This window comes from Amblyraja radiata, chromosome 9 (assembly GCF_010909765.2).
Source record: "Amblyraja radiata isolate CabotCenter1 chromosome 9, sAmbRad1.1.pri, whole genome shotgun sequence".
Classification (NCBI taxonomy): Eukaryota; Metazoa; Chordata; class Chondrichthyes; order Rajiformes; family Rajidae; genus Amblyraja; species Amblyraja radiata.
In genome coordinates this window covers 43,178,004-43,205,996 of record NC_045964.1, presented here as the reverse complement: position 1 = coordinate 43,205,996, position 27,993 = coordinate 43,178,004, and the positions used below count along the sequence as shown (strand labels likewise).

General features: G+C 40.7%; 1 protein-coding gene and 1 long non-coding RNA gene across 2 annotated transcripts; one reads left to right on the top strand and one right to left on the bottom strand.

Annotated features, from left to right (window-relative positions):
• The first annotated feature begins 1,195 nt into the window (after window positions 1–1,195).
• actr10 (actin related protein 10) lies at window positions 1,196–26,346 on the top strand. Its single transcript, XM_033027200.1, has 13 exons — window positions 1,196–1,490; window positions 3,171–3,243; window positions 5,478–5,560; window positions 7,566–7,674; window positions 12,856–12,963; window positions 15,683–15,750; window positions 15,834–15,913; window positions 16,927–16,962; window positions 18,428–18,507; window positions 19,765–19,838; window positions 21,471–21,552; window positions 22,782–22,983; window positions 25,797–26,346. The coding sequence occupies exons 1-13, from the start codon at window positions 1,414–1,416 to the stop codon at window positions 25,976–25,978; spliced, it is 1,254 nt and encodes a 417-aa protein (XP_032883091.1). The 5' UTR covers window positions 1,196–1,413; the 3' UTR covers window positions 25,979–26,346.
• On the bottom strand, window positions 2,796–20,892 carry LOC116977028. The gene is made up of 3 exons (XR_004413105.1): window positions 20,882–20,892; window positions 14,427–14,430; window positions 2,796–2,932 (listed from the first exon to the last, which is right to left on the bottom strand). It is a non-coding gene; the product is annotated as an uncharacterized LOC116977028 (long non-coding RNA).
• Window positions 26,347–27,993: the final 1,647 nt, after the last annotated feature.

Below are 27,993 nucleotides of genomic sequence, written 5' to 3'. Positions count from 1 at the left end.
GTTCAGGTCATCGGGGCCTGCAGCTTTTCACAGGCCCAGTCTGCTTCATCTCTCCTCTTAGGACAAACCTTTTGTTCAGGTTACTAGCTGAAGTGTGAAAGGAACATCTGGATGAACCCTTTTCCCTTTTCATTCTTCCTGCATGAATTACATGACTCTGATGCAAAATAACTAATTTCACTGCATCTAGATACGTGACAATAAAGTGCAATTGAACCAGTGATAAGAGTAGAATTAGGCCATTCGGCCTATCAAGTCTACTCTGCCATTTAATCATGGCTGATCTATCTCTTCCTCCTAACCTCATTCTCCTGCCTTCTCCCCAGAACCTCCGACACCTGTACTAATCAAGAATCCATCTATCTCTGCCTTAAATATATCCACTGACTCGGCCTCCACAGCCGCCTGTGGCAAAGAATTCCACAGATTTACCACCTTCTGAGTAAAGAAATTTCTCATCTCCTTCCTAAAAGAACGTCCTTTAATTCTGAGGCTGACCTCCAGTCCTAGACTCTCCCACTAGTGGTAACATCATCCACATCCACTCTATCTAAGCCTTTCACTATTGTATGTTTCAATCAGGTCACCCCTCATTCTTCCAAATTTAGGATCAAATCAGGTTGAATCGAACAAATAGCCACGTTTTATAAAATTTGGTACTTTCTTTAAAAAAAATACACCTGCATAAACACAAAAGGACAGAAATTGCAGACAAAGGTATGATAATACATTTGCACCATTTGTACCATTTATGGAAACACTGACTACCCCAACCTCTCCTGTGGACTCGCTCAACACCTGCCGCCGATTTCTGGAGTTCACATTAGTGCCTGACGAAAAAAAATCTCGAAACTTATTTCTCGACAAATTATTCCAAAAACAAAACGATCATGAAAGAAAGAAAAGCAAAGGAAGGGGGGGGGGGGGGGGATGGGATCTGTTGATGTGAATGTAAGAAATACAAACAGGCGGTCTCGAGCGCCGGCTGTTGTTGACTGACGCGCGTGCGCGGCCGCGAGGGGAGCGGTTGGTGAGCGTGCGCGCGGCCGCGAGGGGAGCGCTTGGTGAGCGTGCGCGCGGCCGCGAGGGGAGCGGTTGGTGAGCGTGCGCGCGGCCGCGAGGGGAGCGCTTGGTGAGCGTGCGCGCGGCCGCGAGGGGAGCGGTTGGTGAGCGTGCGCGCGGCCGCGAGTGGAGCGCTTGGTGAGCGTGCGCGCGGCCGCGAGTGGAGCGCTTGGTGAGCGTGCGCGCGGCCGCGAGGGGAGCGCTTGGTGGTCGTTCGCGTCAAAGATCCTATAGCGGATCCTATAGCGGCCTAGTATCTTTGGCCGCGAGAGGGTCAGGTTGGGTCTGGTCGGGTCTGGCGCTCGCTCGCTCGCTGTCGGCGGGTGAACGAGCGGCTCGGTCAGGCGCAGGATGCCGATGTTCGAGGGGCTGGGCACCGGCGGCGAGAAGACGGCAGTGGTGATCGACCTGGGAGCCGCCTACACCAAGTGAGTGGCGGAGGGCGAGGGGAACGGATGAGTGCCAGCGCCGTTGGGTATAAACTCCAGGCGGTGACAATTGCTAGTATAAACCCGCCAGGCCGGACGCCCCATAAATAAAACCCATCCCAGTGTCTTGGGAGAAGGAGATACAAATGGACGACAAACTGCGGCGCATCTGACTCAAAGCGGCCGGTGGGCGATGTTATTTTTCCAAATATAACTTGTCAGTATTGTAAATCTAAATGCTCCAGAGTCCAGTTCTTTTGACTACTCAATTAAAATTGAGATTGAGGTATATGTGACAATAAAGTACCATTGTCAGGAGTCATGTGTCCAATGAAACATGGTAACAATGAAATTCTAACTTGCAGCAATATACAATGCTCATAGTATAATAAACAACAACAAAAAAGTGGCTTAACATTAATGTAAAAAAAAAAAAACAGAAGTCCTTCGTGCAATCAAGATTTCATAGTTTAGTTAGTGTTTTCTAGTACTCAGGAGTTACCATTAAAATGAGTGCAGGATGGCAGGCACCCGTTCGCTTGGCCCAACTAGATGTGACTCTAAATTATAATTAAGAACCTTCGATCGTGGACTAACCACATTGATGCAACAGCTAAGAAGACTCTTACAATTTTTTACAGATTTGCATCACAGCATGGTTCGGAAATAGTAATGGCCAAGACCGCAGAAAGTTGTAGTTGTCGCCCGGTCCATCACAGCAGACTTCCCACCGCTGCCTAGGAAAAGCAGCCAACTTAATCAAAGACTTGTCCCACTCTTGTCATTCCTTCTTATGTCTGTTCCCCTCCAGCAGAAGATAATGAGGCTTGAAAGCCCTCATCCCCCTACACGGGAACAGCTTCTTCCCCTCTGTTACCAGGCTTTTGAATTGTCCCCCCATAAGCCAGGATACTGTCTGATTCGCCACTTCACACAATGTGGACATTATACTTTGTCTATGGAACTGATGCATTATAATACTGAGATCTATATTCTGCACTCCGTATCTTTCCCTTTGTTCTATCTTATGTATTTAAGTTTGGCTTGATTGTATTTATGTATTATCTGATCAGTTTGGATAACATGCAAAACACAGCTTTGCACTGTACCTCTAGTACATGTGACAATATTAAACCTAAACCTAAATGTATATATTTCAATCAAATTAATACACAGTCCTGTAAACTCATAAGATGAGTCTCGCTCTCTCCTCATGGTATAAGCCCCTCATTTTAAGGAGGTCAAATTAGTCTTTGTTTCATTTCTATAAGTCAGCTTATCATTTTTTTGTTAAGGAGATCTGATGAATCTGATTTTTGTTTAGTGGATAAACTGGCATAAGGAGCTGACAGTTGAATCTTGTATTCAGCATTGTTGCCAATAATGTGTCCTCCTGACCTATTCGACACTTAAAGCAGAGTTTTCTGTAAATTCACTTTGTACTGCTTTCAGGTGAGTGTTCATACTGACGTCCACTCCTGTGATTGTTCCATGCACTTGTGTTCCATTCTTCAGCTCAATGGTTACAGTCTCATGGCTCAACTTCCTCAAAAATCGGACCAGCTTTTGTTTTTCTGTAAAGGCAAATTAGCCCAATCAAGTTTCAATGCATGTTCAATTGTTATTAATTATAGTATTTAGTTGTATCAGGTACTTTGAAGATTTCTCTTCAATTTTTAGATGTGGTTTTGCTGGAGAAAGTGGACCAAGATGTATCATCCCCAGCGAAATCAAGAAGCCGGATATAACCCAGGTAAGATTTACTCCTCTGCTTACACTATGTACATTCAGAAGTTTCAGCATATAGTAAGATGCTCACCAAATACAATATTTATGATAACCTTCAAAACTCTACATTTTTAAATTGCATACGACTTCAAAATCTGCATTTTCATCAAAATATCTATTTTTAATTATGAGTAATTTTAGGTCCAGAAATTGACTTTTTTCACTCAGAATAGTCAATATCTGGAATGAACTGTCAAAGGAACCTGTAGAAGTGGTAAAATTGCCAATTAAAAATATATTTGGACTGATATATGAATAGGAAGGGTTTAGACTGTTATGGGCCAAATGCAAACAAATGTGACTTGCCCAGTGTGCAAACTTGGTCGGCAAGGACAAGGTAGGCTAAAGGGCATTTTTCTTGCTGGGTCTATAATGAAAAAAAAATTGGAATATCATACCCAATTTAAACTACATATTAAACTTGCTTCCATATTCTTGAAGATTAGTAAGTCTGCAATACTGCCACAAATATTGACTCCCAGCCCATGAAATGTCAAAGAGTTGAATTGTGAGTCAGTGGTCAACATTTATAGATAGCTTTACATATACACGGAGATTTTTTGCTTGAAATCTGTATCGGCAACCTCTGAAATATCCAAATTCTTAATTGCGTATAAAGCCAGCTCTTAAAATCCACTTTTGGACTGACTTAGGAATGTAAGATTATTAGGCTAAGATTTTATTATTAAATTATATATTTTTCCATTTTGATGCTTAATATTGATATAAGACATCCGGCCAGTATCCACATGGATTTAACAAAGTGTTTTTTATAGTTCCGTTATTTAGTTTAGAGATACAGCACGGAAACACTCTGCAGCCCACTGTGCCCATGCTAAACATTCACACTAATTCTGTTACACTACTTTTTCATTCACCCCTTCACGTTTGGGGCAATTTTCACAGAGACCATTTAACCTTCAAACCCGCACGTCTTTCAGATATAACTGTTAAGTATCTTGTAATTATTCCGCAGATAAATAGTTTGAAAAGCTGTTTTCTGCCTGCAGTCTTTAAACATTTAAATATTTGCTGATCAGCATTGACGATTTTACTTGTTTCGGTGTAACACATTCTCTATTTAAAACCATATAGCTTACTAAGAACACCTCTAAGTTGTGTCATATTTAGGGTCGTTGCATCTGCTGCAAGAATGCTACCGGGTAGAATACAGAAACTTGCAATTTCATTGACAAATCTGATGATTTATGATTGAACTTTTAAATGGAGGTTACAGATTTATTAAAATTTGTTATCCTTTGACATTTTTAGTGTACTTTTTGTTTTTATATGATAATTTCATCAAAACTTGTACGACATAGCTTAAGGCAAGGCCAGTATTTATTGCCCAGCCTTAGTTCGTTTTCAAGTTGTTGGTGGGCAGCATCCTTGAAAAGCTGTAGTATGTGAAGGTTCTGAGATGTGTAATTGGTTCCTTTTTGGTAAAGAAACAGTAATATGTGTACATGATATTACTACAGTCATGAGTATGGCTTACCAAATTGAAATCGGATGATTTCTTCTACAGGTGATGTTAATTCAAGACATTTTTTCTCTCTGAAGAGAGATCACATGCAATGATTACAAAGAAGAGCAGACAGTCTATGTCTTCTGTCCTGGCTGGTGCTTATCACTTGTTATCGCTAAAACAAATGATAATTTTGTTGTTTGTGAGGCTGCTCTCTGCACAGCTTGAAGCTGTGATTACAATTTGACTCATTCACGGACATTGCCGGATGGCGGGATTGTGAAAAACATGCCACTTTTTCTTTTATATTTTACCTTAGAAGAGATTTCATGACTTGAGGCTAAGATTTTACTAAGCAGTCTGAAGAAGGGACTTGATCTAAAAGGTCACCTATCCATGTTCTCCAGAGATGTTGCCTGACCTGCTGAACAACTCTAGCACTTTCTCTTTTTAGGATTATACCAAGGCAGCTGATAAGACATGTTATTAACAACTTTCCTTCTGTTTCTCACATGGCAAGTAAATGAGGTGTATAGCGAATATTTGTAGGGACAGTCGTGCATTAATAAGTGTTATGTAGTTAAGAGTGTAACACTTGTGTGGAATAGTTCTTGTCTTGTTAATTCCTTTAGGGAGATTAATCAGAATAGACTTGCAATGATTATAAACTCCCAAATAAAGAATCTGGAATGTTGATCATTCATGTTTGTTTATGAATTTTTGTTTTGCAGGCTGTTAAAGTAGTTCAATATAACATCAATACAGAAGAACTTTATGGATATTTGAAGGAATTTATTCACATGCTGTACTTTAGGTAATCATAATCATACTTAGCTAATAAAGTATTATTATGTTTTGCAACATAGGCATTTCATTAGCCATACAGTCACACCAATAAAAAGCAACAGAACACACAAAATACATTTTAACATAAGCATCCACCATAGTGACTCCTCCACATTCCTCGCTATGATGGAAGGCGAAAAAAAGTTCAATCTCTTCCCTTCTTTGTTCTCCCGTGGTCGGGGACCCGAGCCTTCCGTTGTCGGGGCGATCTTGGCTCCTGTAGCCGGCAGCATTTGGGCCCTTGCGTCGGGTCATTCAAGCCCCTGCATCGGAGGGGGGGGGGATCTCAGCTCACACCCGCCAGGCGATCGGACCCCGGGCCAGGGCTGGTCAAAACCATCGCATCGTTTGGAGCTTCCCGACATCGGTCTCTACCCGGGACTGCAAGCTCCTCGATGGTGAAATCCGCATGCCGCGGGTCGGAGTGTCGATCCCAGGCAAGGGATTGGCTCCGATGGTAAGTCCACGTCTCCACGGTGGGGCTCAAAGTCAGTCACGAGCAAGGCCACCAGCTCCATGATGTTAGGCCGCAGAGCGACTGGAGATACGATCTGGAACAAAATAGCATCTCCGGCAAGGTAAGAGATGGGAAAAAAGTTTCCCCAGTCCCCTCCTCCACCACCCACATAAAACAAACCAGGGAACATTAACTCAAACACTAAAAATAACAAAAAAAAGATGAAAAGACAGAAAGACTGTTGGAAAGGCTGCCATCGTGTGGCGCCCCCCTGGTGGTAATCGGGTAGGGCAAATAAAAAAAAATGACTGGCACAAATTTGATGTTTAAATGCCATGTTTCATGCCAAATATGTGTCTCTGTCCCAAAATAATATATTGTTTACATCTGCAGTTGTTGATGATGATTTCTTTGCGCGATTTTTAGCTTATTTTGCTTACATTTAATCCTTGCTATGGCGTTTAAGCAAAGTCCAAGTGACAGTCGTGGCCATTGAATCATTTAATTCACATTAAATTGACATCTAGAATTTGTTTTTTTTTAAGTTTCTAGCATCCATTGTGTTTTAGAGATACAGATGGTGTATAATTAGTGGGTCAGAGGTGTATTGTTGAATTATTGTTACATGATCTCTGTTGGTCTGGCAAAGCAGATAATCCCGCAAGGCTCTGGAACCAAGGGCGCCGGAATATTGGTGGTGTATTTGTACTTTGTTACGGAATTTGTCTTTCTCTATAAGACAGTGCCATCTTTTGACTCCTTTAATTGTATAGTTAATGATCTGGCTGATAGAATGTATGCAAAAACATTCTTTTTTTTAATATATAAAACAAGACCACATAGTAAAATTTCAGTTTGGGGTTGAATCGAAGAAAATCAGTTCTTCTGCTGTAACGTCATAGAAGATAGATTCATAGGACCATACAATTTTATTTCTCTGAGTTCTTGTAGAAAATAATCACCCACATTTTTTTAGGAGATATCAGGGCAGCAGGGTGGCACAGCAGTGGAGTTGCTGCTTTACAGCACCAGGGACCCAGGTTTGATCCTGACTAAGGGGTGCTGCCATAGGGAGTTTGTACGTTCTCCCTGTGACCTGTGTGGATTTTGTCCGGAATCGCCGGTTTCCTCCCACACTTCAAAGATGTACAAATTTGTAGGCGAATTAGCTCGGTGAATTTACAATTGGCCCGATAGTGTGGAGGAAAGTGTTAGTGTTCGGGGATCGGCACGGACTCGGTGGGCCGAATGGCCTGTTTCTGTGCTGTATCTCTAAATTAAAGTGAAATCACGGTGTGGGGAACCATGTCTGTAAAACCTACTCAGATCTCCATACACCACCTCCTTTTACTTTGGAATTAAATAACTACCGCTAACAATATGTTCTAAATTGCAGTATGGTTGCACCTTAACTATGTCATTATTAATTAATTTGTATTTCTAATAAACAGCTATGGTTTGTAATTGTTTTTATTTGATTTGTATTTCATAATATCTTTTTTTGCTCTCTTATCAGACATTTGCTAGTAAATCCAAGGGATCGTCGAGTTGTTGTCATTGAATCTATCCTGTGTCCATCGCACTTCAGAGAAACACTCACTAAAGTTTTCTTTAAGCACTTTGAGGTAGGAACCTGTTGCTAGCGATGCATTCAAACCGAAAGGAATTAGGCAATGAATAATTGACCACCAGGTGGCGCCTGCAATGGCTGCCTCGCCAACAGTTGTTTTATAGTATGTGTTAAATGTATGTTTTAGTGTTCTTTAGATTATTTTATGAGGGGGTGGGGGTTGGGGGAAACTATTTAATCTCTTACCTCGACGGAGATACAATTTTTTTTTTCCCCAATCATATCCGTCCGCACTGCGACCTAACATCATGGAGTTGGCGGCCTCTTGCTGGAGATCGATTTTGGGAGCCTGCAGGACTTAACATCGTGGAGTTGGCGGTCCCTGTCGGGGATCGACCTCGGAGCTCCAGTCGCGGGAACCTGTGGACTTTAACATCGTGGAGCTCGTGGTCTCTTGTTAGGGACCGACTTCGGGAGCTCCAAGCTGCAGGAGCTTCAACCGCAGCATAGCCGGGGCTTTGATCGCTGGCTGCGGGAGCTCCGATTGCCCCGACTGCGGATGGTACAACTGCCCCAACCGCAGGAGAATAAAGAGGGAAAAATATTAGACTTTATTGCCTTCCATCACAGTGAGGAATGTGGGGAATCCGCTGAGGTGGATGTTTTTGTTAACTTTTATGTAGTTGTGTGTCTTGGTGCTTTTTCTTAGTATGGTAATTCAAGTCAAGTTTATTCGTCACATACACATACGAGATGTGCAGTGAAATGAAAAGTGGCAATGTTCGCGGATTGTGCAAAAAATCAAACAAACCACAAACAGAATGGAACAGAATCACATATTCACATATTACATATTTGTGGAAGGGAAGAAAAAGGGGGGGAAAAAACCCAGCAATTTAAAAAAGACACCACACAACAGTAAAATGGTACAGTAAAGTTAGTCCCTGGTGAGATAGGAGTTTACAGTCCTAATGGCCTCTGGGAAGAAACTCCTTCTCATCCTTTCCGTTCTCACAGTATGGCAACGGAGGCGTTTGCCTGACCGTAGCAGCTGGAACAGTTCGTTGCTGGGTTGGAAGGGGTCTCCCATGATCTTGTTGGCTCTGGAGTTGCACCTTCTGATGTATAGTTCCTGCAGGGGGGCGAGTGTAGTTCCCATAGTGCGTTCGGCCGAACGCACTGCTCTCTGCAGAGCCTTCTTGTCCTGGGCAGAGCAGTTCCCAAACCAAATCGTGATATTTCCGGACAAGATGCTTTCCACAGTCGCTGAATAGAAGCACTGGAGGATCCTCAGAGACACTCTGAATTTCCTCAATTGCCTGAGGTGGTAAAGGCGCTGCCTTGACTTACTCACGAGTGCTGCAGCGTGTGATGTCCATGTCATATCCTCAGAGATGTGGACTCCCAGGTATTTAAAACAGCTCACCCTATCCACAGTATCCCCATTTATCCTCAATGGTGTGTACGTCCTCGGATGATGTGCCCTCCTAAAGTCCACGATCAGCTCCTTCGTTTTTTTGATATTCAAGAGGAGGCTGTTGTCCTGACACCAGAGTGCCAGATCAGCCACCTCCTCCCGGTAGGCCTTCTCATTGTTATCTGAGATCAGGCCTGAGATCTGAGATCGTTATCTGAGATTCGAGGTTCACTGTACCTTAACTGGTACAATTGACAATAAACAAACCTTTGAACCTTTAACTGCAGAACCTAATTGGAAATTAGTTAAATATTTGTTAATTTGCAGACCACACAAATCTGCTGCTGACAAATAATTTTTCTCTATAATTTGTGGATTTTGCAATTTTCCTGAACAAATTTGGAAACCTCTGCTGCAATCAATTCAGTTTTTAATCTATTTTGCAGTCATGAGTATAGTTTACTTTCCTGAAATCATGAAAAATTATTTTTATGCCTAAAGTTGTTGAGCAAAATTTTTTGGGGCCACTCGTGTGCTCTGTGAGGTAAGATTTTAGCGGCATTAGGAAATTTTGAACAGGTAAATTGCAAATTGAAAAAAATTAGATGCAGTATGGGGGAAACAGGAATATAATTCAATATTTAAAAATGGAAGTGATGTGATGAGAAATGTTTATCGTGTTTTAAATTGTTGATCAGGTTTCAATCCTTTGCTATACCACCAGATGGAGTGCCACGCTATAAAAACCTGCTCTTTATCTGGATGGAATGCAGAACATGAATAATATAGTCAAAAAAGTAGTGACCTTCTAATGAATAGAAATAGGTGCAGGAGTAGGCCATTCAGCCCCGAGCCAGCACCGCCATTCAATGTGATCATCGCTGATCATCCACAATCAGTACCCCGTACCTGCCTTCTCACCATATCCTTGACTCCGCTATCTTTAAGAGCTCTATCTAACTCTCTCTTGAAAACATCCAGAGAATTGGCCTCCACTGCCTTCTGAGGTGGCGAATTCCACAGATTCCCAATTCTCTGGGTGAAAAAGTTTTTCCTCATCTCTGTTCTGAATGGCCTACCCCTTATTCTTAAACTGTGGCCCCTGGTTCTGGACTCCCCCAAAATTAGGAACATGTTTCCTGCTACAATCCCTTAATAATCTTATATGTTTCAATGAGATATCCTCTCATCCTTCTAAATTCCAGAGTATACAAGCCCAGCCGCTCCATTCTATCAACATTTGACAGTCCCGCAATCCCGGAAATTAACCTGCACTCCCTCAATAGCAAGAACGTCCTTCCTCAAATTTGGAGACATTACTCCAGGTGTGGTCTCACTAGGGCTCTGTACAACTGCAGAAGGACCTCTTTGCTCCTGTACTCAAGGAGGCCAACATGCCATTAGCTTTCATCACTGCCTGCTGTACCTACATGCTTACTTTCAGTGACTGAGGAACAAAGACCCCCAGATCTCGTTGTACCTCCCCTTTTCCCAACTTGACAACATTCATATAATAATCTGCCTTCCTATTTTTGTCACCTAAGTGGATAACCTCACATTTATCCACATTAAACTGCATCTGCCAAGCATCTGCCCACTCACCCAACCTATCCAAGTCATCCTGCATTCTCATAGCATCCTCATCACAGTTCACAATTCCACCCACCTTGTGTCATCTCCAAAATTGCTAATGTTACTTTTAATCCCTTCATCTAAATCATTAATGTACATTATAAATAACCAGCACCGAGCCTTGCGGTACCCCACTAGTCACTGCCTGCCATTCTGAAAAGGACCCGTTAATCCCTACTCTTTGTTCCCTGTCTGCCAACCAATTTTCTATCTATGTCGGTACCCTACCCCCAATACCATGTGCTCTAATTTTACCCACTAATCTCCTATGTGGGACCTTATCAAATGCTTTCTGAAAGTTCAGGCACACTACATCCACTGGCTCTCCTTTGTCCATTTTCCTAGTTACATCCTCAAAAAATTCCAGAAGATTAGTCAAGCATGATTTCCCCTTCGTAAATCCATGCTGACTCGGACCGATCCTGTTACTGCTATCCAAATGTGTTGCTATTTCATCTTTGAGAATTGACACCAGCATCTTCCCACCACCGATGTGAGGCTAACTGGTCTATAATTCCCTGTTTTCTCTGCCGCCTTTCTTAAAAAGTGGGATAACATTAGCTACCCTCCAATCCACAGGAACTGATCCTGAATCTATAGAACATTGGAAAATGGTCACCAATGCATCCATTATTTCTACAGCCACTTCCTTAAGTACCCTAGGATGCAGACCATCAGGCCCTGGGCATTTATCAGACTTCAGTCCCATCAGTCTACCCAACACCATTTCCTGCCTAATGTGAATTTCCCTCCGTTCCTCCGTCACCCTAGGTCCTCTGGCCACTAGTACATCTGGGAGATTGTTTGTGTCTTCCTTAGTGAAGATGGATCCAAAGTACCTGTTCAACTTGTCTGCCATTTCCTTGTTCCCCATAATAAATTCACCTTTTTAAGTCTTCTAGGGTCCCCTTTGGTCTTAACTATTTTTTCCTCTTCACATACCTAAAGAAGTTTTTACTATCCTCCTTTAGATTCTTGGCTAGCTTACCTTCGTACCTCATCTTTTCTCCCCGTTTGTCTTTTTAGTTATCTTCTGTTGCTCTTTAAAAGTTTCCCAATCCTCTTGCTTCCTGCTCATCTTTGCTATGTTATATTTCTTTTTTATTTGTATACTGTCCTTGACTTCCCTTGTCAGCCATGGTCGCCCCTTACTCCCCTTGGAATCTTTCTTCCTCTTTGGAATGAATTGATCCTGCAGCTTCTGTATTATTCCCAGAAATACCTGCCATTGTTGTTCCACTGTCATCCCTGCTAGCGTATCTTTCCAGTCAACTTTGGCCAGCTCCTCCCTCATGTTCCACTGTCATACTGACACTTCCGATTTTCCCTTCTCCTTCTCAAATTGTAGATTAAAACTTATCATATTATCTCCTAATGGCTCCTTTACCTCGAGTTCCCTTATCAAATCTGGTTCATTACACAACACTAAATCCAGAATTGCCTTCTCCCTGGTAGGCTCCAATACATGCTGCTCTAAGAATCCATCTTGGGGGAACTCCACAAACTCCCTTTCTTGGGGTCCAGTACCAACCTGATTTTCACAGTCTACATGCATGTTAAAATCTCCCATAACAACCGTAGCATTACCTTTGCGACATGCCAATTTTAACTCTTGATTCAACTTGCACCCTATATCCAGGCTACTGTTTGGGGGCCTGTAGATAGCTCCCATTAGGATCTTTTTACCCTTACAATTCCTCAGTTCTATCCATACTGACTCTACATCTCCTGATTCTATGTCACCCCTCTCAAGGGACTGAATTTCATTCCTCAGAGCTTCCCCACCCCCTCTGCTCACCTGTCTGTCTTTTCGATAGGACGTATAACCTTGAATATTCAGTTCCCAGACCTGGTTCTCTTGCAGCCATGTCTCTGTAATTCCCACAACATCATACTTGCCAATTTCTAACTGAGCCTCAAGCTCATCCACTTTATTTCTTAAGCATTGTGCATTCATATATCATTCTTTTAATCCATTACTCCTCTCACCTTTCACATCGATTCCTATTTCACTTGGCCATACTCTCCTATCCCTTCCTGAGCTTTCTGCCCCGTTAATCAAGGTGTCTTTCTTAACTTTTATTATACTGCATTTGTTGAGAAGTAAATATTTTTGAAGTATTGCATTTAAATTTTCCTTTAAAATTAAGGAACGAGTTGTATTATTTCCACATTTTGCATTTCCAGGTTCCTTCAGTGCTCTTTGCTCCATGCCATCTTATGTCGCTATTGACTCTTGGTATCAACTCTGCTGTGGTATTAGATTGTGGATATACAGAAGCACTAGCATTACCAGTATCCTTTGGAAATTATTTCCATGAAAGATGAAATCAGTTGTTAGCTGGTTACTAACAACTTAGTTTGTTTGACCATCATCAATATATATTGTGGTAAAACAGTCATAGTAATAAATAGAAAAGCATGGTTGTCAAGCAAATTAATGACTGAATGTAATGCCATTCTAATGTGGCTTTACAAAGAAAGATTTTACTATAATGAGCCCAAACTTCCTGTTTTTTTATAAATACATTCAATTCCCCCCAGTATAGTTCAAAGGACTGCCTTCTTGCCACATTCTGAATACATGCATTCTTGTGATGTACCTTCATATTCTGCCAGTCACATTTGAATTTAATCATTCATTAACTGCGTTACCATTTGTGCTGAATTTTCAATGGCATTTTTAGTTTAGTGCTATTGTCTTGCAGTTTTAAAATAACAGAAATTTGACTTTCAATTGTTGAGTAGTAACATTTTGAAGAAAATATTTGAATAGGAAAGGTAAATTAAATTACATGTTAGAATAAACCAATGAATGAGGAAAATAAGGAGATATGGAAAGGCAGTCATTAGAAATAAAGGATTTGTACAATATTCTCAACTATGTATTATTTTAAATTAACCACAATTAATGTCCAGGATAGGAGTGTGCCAGATGTAACATTTTTTAGGTTAGGGAACTGGTTATGTTGGGATGTTATATTCCAAACAGTATTTCTTCAGTTAGACGTAAGAACAGAATTAGGTCCATCAATTCGATCCATCGGTTATGGTTGATTGATTTTTCCCTCTCAACACCATTCTCCCCAAAACTTTTGACTCCCTTTACTAATCAAGAACCTATCAAACTCTGCTTTAAAAATACCCAATGGCCTGGCTTCCACAGCCGTCTGTAGCAATGAATTCCGCACACAATGAACTCCACAGAATCACCAGGCACTGGCTAAAGCACTCACTCTTCATCTCCATTCTAAAGGCGTCCATTTATTTTAAGAAATTGCCCTCTGATCCTAGACTATCCAACTACTGGAAGCATCTTTTCTACATCTACTCTATCTAGGCCTTTTATTATTCGCTAGGTTCCAATGAGATTTCCCCCCCACTGCACTCCTCATCCTTCTAAACTCCAGCAGGTACAGGTTCAGAGCCATTAAATGCTCCTCATACGTCAATCCAATCATCACCGGCATCTACATCGTAAAGATCCCTGGACCCTCTCCAATGTCAGCTCATTCTTCCTCTGATATGAAGCCCACAACTGCACCCCCCCCCCCCCCCCCCCCCCCCCCAGTCCCTTTGCACCTCCGATTTCTGAATACTCTCCCCATTTAGAAAATAGTCTACGGCATTATTCTGTCTATCAAAGTGCATGACCGCACACTTTCTATCCTTTATTCCATTTGTCACTTCTTTCTCCATCTCATAACCTGTCCAAGTTTTCTGCAAACGTTCTGCTTCCTCACGACCTGCCCCTCCACCTATCTGCAAACTTGGCCATAATGCCATCAATTCTGTCATCCAATTATTGGTAAAATTATTAATATAAGGCAGTAAAGCTGCTTAAGAATATGAAACAATTGAAATAGACCCGGTTGGCATTTATTTCTAAAAGGCATTTGTACTAGGAATGTTCTGTGGAAAAATAGGATAGATGTAGAAAATGTAGTTAAAAGTGAATGTTGCAGGCACTCTCTAGAAGATCCCTGGATACACATCCAATGGAAAAGATGGGCAGAAGGGGTGGGTGGCTCTACTGGTAAGGAATGGAATTCAATCCTCAGCAAGAGATAACATAGGATCAGAAGATGTAGAATCCTTGTGGGTCGAGTTAAGAAACTGCAAGGGTAAAAAGACCTTGATGGGAGTTATATACAGGCCTCTGAACGGCAGCTGGGATGTAGGGTACAAATTATATCAGGATATACAATCTGCATGTAAGAAAGTGGTTATGGGAGATTTCAATATGTAGGTAGACTGGGAAAATCAGGTTGGTACTGGATCCCAAATGAAGGAATTTGTGGAAAGCCTACCAGATGGCTTCTTGGAGCAGCTTGTGGTCAAGCCTGCGTGAGAACAGGCAATTCTGGATTTGGTGTTGTGTAATGAAATGGGTTTGATTAGGGAGCTTAAGGTGAAGGAACCCCTAGGAGGCAGTGACTATGATATTATAAAAATCAACATGTAGTTTGCGAGGGAGAAGATGAAACCAGATGTGTCCGTATTATTGTTGAGTATAGGTAACTACAGTGCTGTAAATTCAAATGAGTCAGGGGGCAGATGTTAGTGGAGTTGCTATTATTAAGGAGGAGGAATCTGAAAGGTCTCAAGGTGGAGAAGTCACCTGGACCAGATGCACCACACTCCAGGGTTCTGAAAGAGGAAGCTTTAGAGATTATGGAGGCATTAGTAATGATCTTACCAGAATCACGTGTGAGGTGGGGGGGGGGGGGGGGGGGGGGGGGGGGGGTTCCAGAGGGCTGGAAAATAGCAAATGTTACTCTACATGTTCAAAAAGAAGTTATGATGACAAGGAGACATCTGTGGAATAAAACACAGATAAGGAAAAGCAAAATTTCAACAGATCCCAAATAGAGATCTAATTGGGGCTCTAGTCTTGTTTTTGTTGGGTAGTTGGAGGAAAAAATCCCTGTGTCTCAGCAAACAAATAGTGACTCGAAGTATTAATGTGTATTAAGATTATTGTCCATGTGAAATGTAACCTTAGCTTTGTCAGATATATGAAGGAATTCTGATTTTGAATGCATGGGAAGCACTTCCACTGGGAGGAAAAGCAATCCACAAGTAAGTATTTAAATTTAAAACACATTTATTTTATTAAATTAATGATTGAAGCTGGAATAGTTCAACATATTTTATTACTGCAGGGAGTTGCAGGCCCGGTTATTGGAAGAATGTACTGTGGACACGGGGACTAATACTGGAGAAGGGTTGGCTTCCGTGATGAGTAAGTCTTGAATAAAAATACTTTGATGGTTCATTAACGATGATGCAATAAAGATTCTATTTTATGGTGGGGTGGGGGGGAACCTCTTTCTGATTTCAGAATGTATTGTCTCCAACTAATTCCTTTTGGAAGAGTACCGTATTTCCCGCAATGAAGACGCACCCCCAATTTAAGTCGCTAAATTTTGAGAAAAGGATGGCGGGACAGGATCAAGGGTTTGGTTTAGTCCAGGGGTTGGCAACATCGCCTGCGTGCCCTGGGTCTGGCTGCAGTTCCCAGATCCCCAGCGTCCCCAGGGCTGGCTTCAGTTCCCAGATCCCTCACGTCCTTGGGATTAGCTGCAGTTCCCAGGTCGACTGCGAGCACCGGGACTGGCTGTAGCTCCTAGGTGGCCTGCCCTGGGACTGGCTGTAGCGCCCAGGTCGCCTACCCCGGACCAGAGAGACATGGGGAGGGGGAGGGGGAGAGGGAGAGCCAGCCTTCCCAGCCCAGTAGCTACCCACCAACTCCACCGGTTGCACCTGTGCTGAAGGACACCGTGGCGGACCGGCCAGACGGCAGAAGGCGCTAAGGTGCCGGCCGGTTCCGCTGGAACTCTCCCCCCCCCCCCCCCCCCCCCCCCCCCAGCAGCGCTGCCCTTTTACAGCCGCTTCCCACTTTACAGCCGCTTCCCATCAGCTGCCATCAATGAAGAATAGACTTGCCTATCTCTCAGTACAGTAACTTCGTTCTTGATGTTGCTGTACTGAGGGATAGCCAAGTCTATCTTTCTTGGCCAACAACCTAACCTTCAGCCTCCAAGATGCAGGTAAATTTTTGTGCATTAGTTTTGGGTAAAAAAATAGCATCTTCACTGCCGGGAAGTACGGTAATTGTTGTTCTGTCTATTAGCCTCAATGCAAATACAAGTTATTACATTTTAAGTAATTAATATTTTAGTAATTTATTAATTTTTAAATAGTTTAATATTACACAGCATGGGTTTAATGTTGCTCCCAAATATTTTTCAACAGGCTCACTTCCAGAAGAAACCATAGAGGATATCAAAGGTAAAAAAACCTTGCACAATACAAACTACCAGAGCAACTCAGCAGATCAACCACCATCTGTGAAGGCAAATTGATGGTTGAGCCCTAGAAATTTGTGTTTTGCTCCAGATTCCAGCATCTGCAGTCTCTTGTGCCAACAATTTTGCACAAAACTTTCATTCTAATCACATTTTGCAGCAAATATATTTTCTTATCACGTACTGTAAATCTGCCATTAATTATGCCGTTATGTTGGAAAGAGTGCAGAGTAACTTTACTAGGATGTTGCCAGGACTCAAGGCGCTGTGCTATAGAGAGAGGTTGGCCAAGCTAGAACTTTATACTTTGTAGCGAAGGAGACTGAGGAATGGTCTTCTCGAGCCATATAAAATCATGAGGAGAATAGAAAGGATGAGTCTATTTCCCAGGATAGGGGAATCAAGAACTAAGGGCATAAGGTTTAAGATTATAGGGGAAAGATTTTATAGGAAGCTAAGGGGTAACTTTTTCACACATGGGGTGGTGGGTATATGAAATGAGCTGAAAGAGAAAGTGGCAGAGGAGGCAGGAAAAATAAGTTACCCAAGCCAAGACCTCCACATTCCTCCTGTAATGCGACAACCAGGACTTTGCACAATACTCCATATTTGGCCTACCAAAGATGTATGCATCTGCAATTTGATGATAGCAGCATACCAGCAGAATTAGGCCATTCGGCTCATCGAGTCTGCTCCACCATTCGATTGTGGCTTATCTATTTTTCCTCTCAATCCCATTCTCCTGTCTTCTCCCCGTAAACTTTGACATCCTTTCTAATCAAGAACCTATCAATCTCCGTTTAAAAAATACTCAATGACTTGGCCTCCGCAGCCGTCTATGGCAATGAATTACACAGATTCACCACCCTCTGGTTAAATAAGTTCCTCCTCATCTCCATTCTGAAGGTGCGTCCTTTTATTCTGAGGATGTACCATCTGGTATAGACTCGCCCACTAGTGAAAACGTCCTCTCCACATTTACTCTATCTAGGCCTTTCAATATTCAGCAGGTTTCAATGAGATATCCACTCATCCTTCAAAACTCCAGCAAGTACTTTTAAACATAGTGCCCTGACCAATGATGGCAGGTGCCTTCTTTACATCCTATCTACTTGTGGCGCTCCTTTTGGGAAACAACAGATTTCCCCCTAAGATCTCTCTATACTTCAATGCTGCCATGCGTCCTTACATTTCTGTGTGCTTTCCTCTTAAATTATACTTTAATATAAGATTTGATACACTAAAAAGATGTGGTTAAGTTACATGGAAATAAAATTCTCATTGAAAACTTGGATGAAATACAAAGGGCATGTTTTTAATTTAAGTCCCTAACTGTACTATTTTTGAATGTTTAACTGCACCAAATAAGTGCCCATTTCATTCAGTTTAACACTCAATATACATGTGTTTCAGGATAACTTAAACTTTGGGGGAAATTTGTCTTCCAGTTCGTACTTGCTTTGTGAGTGATCTCCAACGGGGTGAGAAAATTCAAGCTGCCAAGTTTAACATTGATGGAAAAGCTGAGGTAAGTAGCATTGATATTTGGTTTATTATTGTCGCTTATCCTGAGAAACAGTGAAAAACAATGTTTTTGTGCTATTTGTGTAAACCATACCATATATGAGTGTAACAGGTAGTGCAATTAGAAAAGAAACAGCACGCAGAATAGAGTTATGGCTACAGAGAAAGTGGAGATTAAAAATGTACACGGGTCACAGCAGGTAGATTGAAAGATTGTGAATTCTTGCATCGTGTATGAAATGTGCATTTCAGAACTTCATGGCAGCATGGAAGAAGCTGTTCTTGAATTAAGTTTTGTGTGCTTTCAAGCTTTTGCATATTCTGCCCAGCAGGAGAGGGGACGAGAGAATGACTGGGGCGTGAGGGTTCCTTGATTATTGAGGGTTGGCTGCTTTCTCGAGGTAGCATGAAGTATAGATGGAATCGATTGATGGGGAGGGGAGGCTAATTTGTGTGATGGACTGGGATGTGTTCGCAACTCTCTTCAATTTCTTGTGGTCTTGGGCAGAGAAGTTGCCATACCTGTGACACATCCTGATGGGATGCTTTTTATGGTACATCTGTGGAAATTAGAATATAAAACAATACAGCACAGGAACGGGGCCTTCCGCCCACAGTGTTTGTGTCGAACATGATGCCAAGTTAAACTGATCTCATCAGTCTGTGCATGATCCATATCCCTATTTTCTCTGCATTTCCATTTGTCGATCTAAAAGCCTCTTAAACACCACTATCGTATCTACCTCCAGCACCTCACTTGGCAATGCGTTCCAGGCCCCCACCACTCTCTGTGTAAAAAAAAAAAAAGATACTTGCCCGCCATGAAACTTTCCCCCTCTCATCTTATAGCTATGCCCTCTGGTAAAACTCCCCTGTGCCCTCTCCAAAGCATCCACATCTTTCCTGTAATGAGGTGCCCAGAACTGCATGCGATACTTCAAATGCGGCCTGATCAAATCGGCAAGAATCTTTGGAGACATGCTGATTTTCCTTAGCCTTCTGTGGAATTGAGGATTTGGTCAATGTGTCAACGTAGTTGGACAAGAACAAATTGTTTGCGTTATTTACACCTAAACATTTGAACCTCTTGACCATCTGCACTTTAGCACCATTGATATAGACTGGGGCATGTACTCCACCCAACTTCCTAAAGTTGATGACTGGCTCCTTTATTTTGCAACAAAATAGTAAAGACTGATCAACAAGAGAATAACAAGTTATCTCTATATGACAATAATGTCTACTTCATATTTATTTATAGCGCCCACAGTCACCTCCGGATGTGGCATACCCACTGGATGGAGAGAGGATATTACATGTCAAAGGATCAGTCAGGTTGGATCACTTTCACAAAAGCTTTTTCTGCAGGTTATGATAAAAATGGTGGCCTGACATAGTATACTGATGTTTAAATTGAGTTTTCTGACTACCGATGAAGTCCTGTTATCAATTAGCTTGACACCAAAGTGCAAAAAAGAAAGCAGTGGATTTGGGATTGTTTTTCAGTTGAGAAATCGTCAGTATATCCAGTGAAGAATATGTGGAGGGAAAAATAGGTAGAAAATTAAACTAACCAGTGGGGGAAAAAGTGGAGAAATAAAAAAATAGCTAAATTAGATTTCCTCGGTGACTTTGTTAAAACTGTCCAGTGTGTTATAGATCCATAAATAATAACATGATCTTTGTTTGATCCATGGTCTCTACTGAATTATCCAATCTCTGCTAAGGTGGTGATGCCAAAGCTCATTTTTTGGTATCATGCTGTGGTTAGGGTAGGAGGTAAAGAATGCATTCAACCAAAGATTTTGCTTCTAATTGCAGAAGTCTCATGGGGATAAAATTATACCACATATGGGGTAGTACAAAGGAGAAAGGAAACTAGAGTGCAGAAGAGAGAGTCACATTGCTGTCTCTGATTGATGTTATAAACTTGTTTCAGAAGATGGCCTAAGCCTCTGTTACAGCCAAACTCCTCCGTAACTCATTAACATGGCTGATGAATAGGGAATGGTGAAGCTTTTGGAAAAAAAAGTTTGATGGTAAAAAACAGTGGGTTCAAATTCATAATAATTAGGAGAATAAATACCATAAAGTATCTTTAAGACATGAATGTAAATTTAAAAGTGGAGCATAAAGATATCCATGAATATAAAAGTCAGAGAAAGTAAGGGGAGCAGAAATAAGATTAATGGATGCAAAGGATCCAAACTAAATAATTCCATAATTCTCAGTGCAGTAGACTTGCTTTCTTTCATCATATTCTGGTGGAGAATCTACAAGTGACCAGAGCAACGCAGTTAGGTTTACTGTTGGAGTAACCAGGGTTCAACCTGACCTCCAGCTCTGTGTGTGTAGAATTTGCATATTCTTCTTGACACTGTATTGGTTTCCCCCAGGTATAGCGTTTTGCTCCCACAACCCAAAGGTTGGTTGGTCGGTAGGTTAATTTGCTGATGCGATCTGCCTCCAGTGCAGTTGACTGGAAGAATCAGCAGTATTTGATGGAATTGTGTGAGAAAACAGGTTGAAGGGAAATAATTGAGAGAATAGGGTTGATGGAAGTGCTCTGAGAGCCGGCATAGGCTCAGTAGGTTAATTAGCCGGCGCCACCGCCGCCACCTCCTGTGCTCAGGAAAATATGACAAATAAATATTTTGCTGTGACGGCCTTAAATTCGCAGCACATCACATTCTTGGCAAAATAAAATTAGTTTAAAAAGAACTTGCTCAAGCAAATGACAAAAAGGCTGACTGCAGTTTTATATTAAAGAAAACTATTCTGGTGAAATTAACTTGTGAATTTTGTTATCTTAGTCTTTTCATAAATGTTTCCCACATTTCCATTTTATTTTGAGATTACGTTACCATTGATTTATGATATAAATTGGATATTTGTAACATGATTATAAACCAGTAAAGTGATTGAATTTGCATTTCACGGATATTTTTATACCTTTGTTATTTGTAGAGATTCCGTAATTGAAATGCTTTTTGAACAAGATAATGAAGAAAAATCCATTGCAACATTAATCCTTGATTCACTTTTACAGGTAAGAAGGTGTATTGTGCTGTATGTCATAAATCTATTTTATTTTTATAAAGATTCTTAGTTTCTTGATAATATAATATTGTTGGTCATTTAAATATGTGAAAAATAAGAGTTAAAATGCTATATTGTAATCAAAAAAGTTTGCATTTGGGATAGTCAAAAAGAAAGAATGGATCTGTAAAATGATACAAGATATTGCACATCTACCCCCGAAACCTGCTCTTCAGTCATACGATGCTGCTTTAAATTAAAAATTTGCACCATAAAGTATCAGCAGTGCTTTGTATTTCAATTGTATAAATCATACTGGCAGAGAACATTAGATGCTACTACTAAATGCAAAGATTACAAAAGACCTGACGTGAAAATCCGACGTTACAGAATGCAGAGTTCATGCATAAAGAATTCCAATGTCTTCTCCGAATTCACCATCAGATAATATCAAATGTAACAAACCTGAGTCACTTCTCGTTAGCACATATTTTCTTCTTCTTATGTTCACTTGCTGGTAATAACTCTTCTAACATCTACGCTGACTTTCATTGCAAATCAGTCCCCAAGACTGTTGATGCATAAGATTTCATGTGATTTTGGGGGGAGTTGTTCTTTTTCGAGTTGGAAAAATCCAGTTTGTGTACAGTTCTCAGGAATGTAACCATTCCATAACCTGGGGACCTCCTATTGCGTATTCTGCGCAGGGATGAATTTGCAGATATGCAATATTAATGTTCTCAGAATACTGTAAAGTTCTTTACAGCAAACTACTATCCCTGTTTTGTAGGTGATTTTGAAAAGCAGATCTGAAAAATGGAGCACACGAAAATAATTATGCCACCTGCTCTATCTTCCTTTATGATTGATGGCTAAAGTACCCCTCAACTCCCATCACCCTGAATTCCCCAATCCTTCAAATATTTATCTACCTCTTTAAATGCCTCCAATTATTTAACTGGACAATCCAAAAATAAAGATAAAGATTTATAAGACACAAAGTTCTGGAGTAACTCAGCGGGTCAGGCAGCATCTGTGGAGAACATGGATAGGTGACGTTTCAGTGATTTATAAATATTTCTGAGCCACTGCTTGTCTGTTGGCCTCTGGTACAAGTGATACTGCCAGGTTATGTATCGATCACTGCCAGGTTATGTATCGATATATGCAGGGCACAATTCTGAGAAACTAGAGAACTAGAAGGACATTAATGATATTTCTGTTTAATTTTATTACCAGTGCCCTATTGACACAAGAAAACATCTAGCAGAGAATCTTGTGATCATTGGTGGAACTGCTATGCTGCCTGGCTTCCTACATCGTATTATGGCTGAAATTCGGTGTCTGGTGGAGAAACCAAAATACAAAGAAGTGTTGGCTACCAAGACGTTCAAAGTTCATACTCCACCTGCAAAACCAAATTCTGTTGCTTGGTTAGGAGGTGAGAATAAGTTCTACGTAGAACATCTATATATGTAGCGGTGTGGAATGAGCTTCCAGGGGAAGTGGTGGCGGCAGGTTCGTTGGTATCATTTAAGAATAAATTGGATAGGCATATGGATGAGAAGGGAATGGAGGGTTATGGTATGAGTGCAGGCAGGTGGGACTAAGGGAAAAAAATTGTTCGGTGCGGACTTGTAGGGCCGAGATGGCCTGTTTCCGTGCTGTAATTGTTATATGGTTATATGGTTATATATAAAATCTTGTATTTTTATTGTATCAAAAGACAATTTTATCTTAAAAACATATAAAATGTTTAAAGGATTGGACAGGCTAGATGCAGGATGTTGGGAGAGTCCAGAACTAGGGGTCACAGTTTAAGAATAAGGGGTAGGCCATTTTGGACTGAGATGAGGAAAAAACGTTTTTAGCCAGAGAGTTGTGAATCTGTGGAATTCTCTGCCACAAAAGGTAGTGGGGGCCAATTCACTGGATGTTTTCAAGAGAAAGTTAGATATAGCTCTTAGGGCTAACGGAATCAAGGGATATAGGGAGAAAGCAGGAACGGGGTACTGATTTTGGATGATCAGTCATGATCATGTTGATTGGCAGTGCAGGCTCGAAGGGCCAAATGGCCTACTCCTGCACCTATTTTCTGTGTTTCTAATTTGCTTAGGTGTATATAATGTGTGTCAACTGTGGGAATGATGCAAAGTGGTAAATCTCTGATATATTTTGCTGGTTATTTCTGCTGATTGCTGTCCTAGTTTAATATTGAGTATATGATGAGGTCTCTTAATGCATTTATACATTAGATTTATCCAGGATTGCCAAAGGTCTGAAGCAATGAATTACAATAAAAGTCCAATAATCCTGCAAGTTCAGAACTTTGGTGCTGGACTAGCAAATTTTCCAGGCTATTGCAATTTTTTATCAATTTTTTATAATTTTAATTGACTTTTTTTAAGTTACAAATTTTACCTTAAAATTTATTTACTGGAGTTTAATGCAGATAAGGGTGAGATGTTACATTTTGGTAATCAAACCAGGGTAGGACCTTTTCCGAAAAAAGACACAAAGTGTTGGAGTAACTCAGCAGGTCAGACAGCATCTCTGGAGGTTCATGTGCACCTCCTCTAACATCATCAAGGTACACGTTCACCTCCTTTAACCTCATTAGCAGTCTTTTCAGGCGAGACAGAGGTTCACATGCACCTCCTCTAATCTCATCTATTGTTTCCAGTGTTCCCGATGTGGCCTCCTGTACATCGGTGAGACCAAGTGTAGACCTGGCAGGCTTTGCCGAAAATTTGCTTTGGCTACTAAGACAATCTCCCGGTTGTTAACCATTTTAACTCCTCTTCCCATTCCCATACTGACCTTTCAGTCCTCGGCCTTCCGTTGCTAGAGTGCAGTCACCCACAAACAGGAGGGAAAAAACCCTCGTATTCTACGTGGGTAGCTTACAGTCTAATGGCATGAACATTGAATTCTCCAATTTTAGGTAACTACAAACCCTCTTCTTCCCCTTCCACCTAAATTCCTTTATTTTTATTAACTCCCTTTGTCCACATTTACCTCTCCCCGCCCCCTACTACCCGTAAAAAGCTATTACCTGCCAGGATTTGTCCTGCACCTCTTCTGTTCCAGCTTGCTCCACACTCCTACACACAGTCAGTCTGAAGAAGGATCATGACCCAAAACCTCACTTCTTCTTGCACAGCCTAAGTTGTAGGTCAACCTGTTCTATTTGATCTATTTGTTTGTGCACGTCGGGTTGATTGCATTAGTCGAAACAGGGTGGACCATGTGAAGGTTTCAATCTCCCACCCCAAAACCTCACTAATCGATGTTCTCCAGAGATGCTCCTGACCCGCTGAGTTACTTATTGAGTATAGATGTTTGGTCATTATATTACAGTTATACAAGATGTTGGTAAGGCCACATGGAGTACTGTGTTCAGTTTCTCCATTCTCTGTATTACATTCCATCCATCCATCACTCATCAGTCCAATCTGCTCATTAATGTGTACCAATCCGTTTCAGATAACGAATGGGTTCTGTTCTTGAGAACTGTTTATAACCTGAACCGTTTTGATGCCGGAAATGCGGTCACCCAATATTTATAAACATAGACCAATCCAGAGCAACATGTAGTTAAACCAGGGTGTTTAACACAACTGTTCTGATCGCTCTGCAAGATGCAGAAATGTTGCTACGAACCAAGCACAAAAAGGCTGAAACCCTACAGTAGCTAGCAAATTTATCCCACCAGTCTCCCAAACTAATGTTTTGAACCTGTGTATTGCTGTAGGCAATAGGTATTAGTGCAAACACTTGTCTCGTATGTAACAAATTTGGTATCATTGGCGATTTCAAAAATTCTATATTCCAATAGTAAATAGTTTTTATACAATAGATCCTTGGGAAACACTGCTGTTCATTATCCTCTGGTCTGAGAATTAACCATTGACCATGGGTCAACAATATTTGTCCTTTAGTAATTGTTTTTAAATCAAAGCTGACATAGACATTCCTATTCCTAATCTTTTAAGTGGTACTTTATATTGGTTATTTTTATGTTTAGTCTTTAAATATTGATGCAGTTTTTCATGTCAGATGAAATGAAAAAATATTACGAATTTATTTAATTTTTAAAAGTTACTTTCCTTCTGTAATTCAGCTTTCATGTGCTGTTTATATTGTGCATTAATCATGGCATGATGACAGGTAAATAATATACATGCACTGAGAGATTTATATAGCAGAGAATATGATTGAGTTTTAACATTTGTTTTGTTTATTTAATCTCAGGAGCTATTTTTGGTGCTCTGCAAGACATTTTGGGTAGTCGTTCAGTCTCCAAAGAATATTACAGCCAGACAGGTCGTATTCCTGACTGGTGCTGCCTGAATAATCCACCACTAGAAATGATGTATGAAACTAGTAAAGCACCTCCTCCATTGATGAAGAGAGCATATTCCACAGAGAAGTAGAGATGTTCATGTTCTGCGGCAAACTAGTTTAGAAGTAATATTCTGATTATTTTAGTAATTATGTTCTAAACTTACGTTTACAAAAATAATGTTACAATATCTATATGTTGCATCAAACATATTTGAGCAGTTACTTGATGTAGTTTAATATTATTAATCAAAATACTGCATGTTTCAAAAACATATGTTAAGATGTAATTACTAAAGGCTTAAAAAGACGGCATTAAATTAATGCTCTCAGTGCTGTTGGGGATGTTTTTTGTGACAGGTGGATGTGAGAGTTTGAAATTGCAGGTGCTTGACTGGGAAGTCGATTCAGCTGCATAAATGCATTTTGGGTCCAGTGTTTAAAAAAAATAAAAATTCTTGAAACCACACCAAATTTATCTTTATTGTATAATGTAGTTATAAAGTCTTGTTTTCCAAATAATTGCAAGTATACATTTGTTCTGTGGAGCAACAGGTTTTTTGGAAATCTCATTTTAAAAGGATGAATCCAAGACATTTTTGCGTTTACATGCTTTACGTTCCTAGAAGATTAATCTGAATGCATCAGTTGATACAAGTACAGAAATCTTCCTGATGCGACGTGCATATTTATGACATTGATAGGATCCATTGATTCAAATTCATCCATTTAAAAAATGACACAAATCCCAATTCTAACACTGAACCTTTAATTATGCCTCCTCATCTCCTTTGACATGGTGTTCATTTTATAGTTTCTTAGGATACATTGATTAAACCTCTGAAGCAGCAGGTAACATTAAGTCAGCCGTCTTGTATCACAGACGGCAAATTTCTGGGAAACCTTGTCTAATTTAGCTGCGTGTCTCTGTTGTCAGATAAAAAAATAGTTCTGGAAGGAAATATCCACATTACCATTATTCTTAGTGAGGAAGTAGATCCTTGCTGGAATGAGAACAGTAAAGTACAGTTCTATTATTTTGGTTTCTGATTTTTGGCAAATCATGACAGCCATTAAATTTTGCAAAATAAATCAAACTTTTAATCTTTAGATTACATATAATATCTGTGTGGATAATTTTAAACCAAGAGTAAAGGTTGCAATTTTGTATGGCAAAAATGTAAATGAATCCTAAATAACAGATTGTGAGGTATTATAACTTTGAGAAGAACGTATTCAATTATGCCTGTCCATGATTTGGCCTCATTTCATTAAACTAAACTGACCTGTTACCTTGCAATCAATTCAATAAGAACACCTCACTTCATATGAAATTAATAAATATTATATAACAGTAAATCTACAAATAATTAAGCAACCATTCTCTTTCACTGAGTGATATTACAGCAGCTTCATCCTGGTTATCAAACTATGTTCAATAGAAGTAATAGAAACATAGAAATTAGGTGCAGGAGTAAGCCATTCGGCCCTTCGAGCCTGCACCGCCATTCAATATGATCATGGCTGATCATCCAACTCAGTATCCCGTACCTGCCTTCTCTCCATACCCTCTGATCCCCTTAGCCACAAGGGCCACATCTAACTCCCTCTTAAATATAGCCAATGAACTGGCCTCGACTACCCTCTGTGGCAGAGAGTTCCAGAGATTCACCACTCTCTGTGTGAAAAAATTTCTTCTCATCTCGGTTTTAAAGGATTTCCCCCTTATCCTTAAGCTGTGACCCCTTGTCCTGGACTTCCCCAACATCGGGAGCAATCTTCCTGCATCTAGCCTGTCCAACCCCGTAAGAATTTTATAAGTTTCTATAAGATCCCCTCTCAATCGCCTAAATTCTAGAGAGTATAAACCAAGTCTATCCAGTCTTTCTTCATAAGACAGTCCTGACATCCCAGGAATCAGTCTGGTGAACCTTCTCTGCACTCCCTCTATGGCAATAATGTCCTTCCTCAGATTTGGAGACCAAAACTGTACGCAATACTCCAGGTGTGGTCTCACCAAGACCCTGTACAACTGCAGTAGAACCTCCCTGCTCCTATACTCAAATCCTTTTGCTATGAAAGCTAACATACCATTCGCTTTCTTCAC

Bases quoted from the DNA above. Each gene is read 5' to 3' on its own strand.
- actr10 (XM_033027200.1), top strand. From the start codon at position 1,414: ATGCCGATGTTCGAGGGGCTGGGCACCGGCGGCGAGAAGACGGCAGTG. The intron at 16,963-18,427 runs GTAAAAAAACCT...TTTGTCTTCCAG, and splicing joins AACCATAGAGGATATCAAAG to TTCGTACTTGCTTTGTGAGT. The intron at 22,984-25,796 runs GTGAGAATAAGT...ATTTAATCTCAG, and splicing joins TTCTGTTGCTTGGTTAGGAG to GAGCTATTTTTGGTGCTCTG.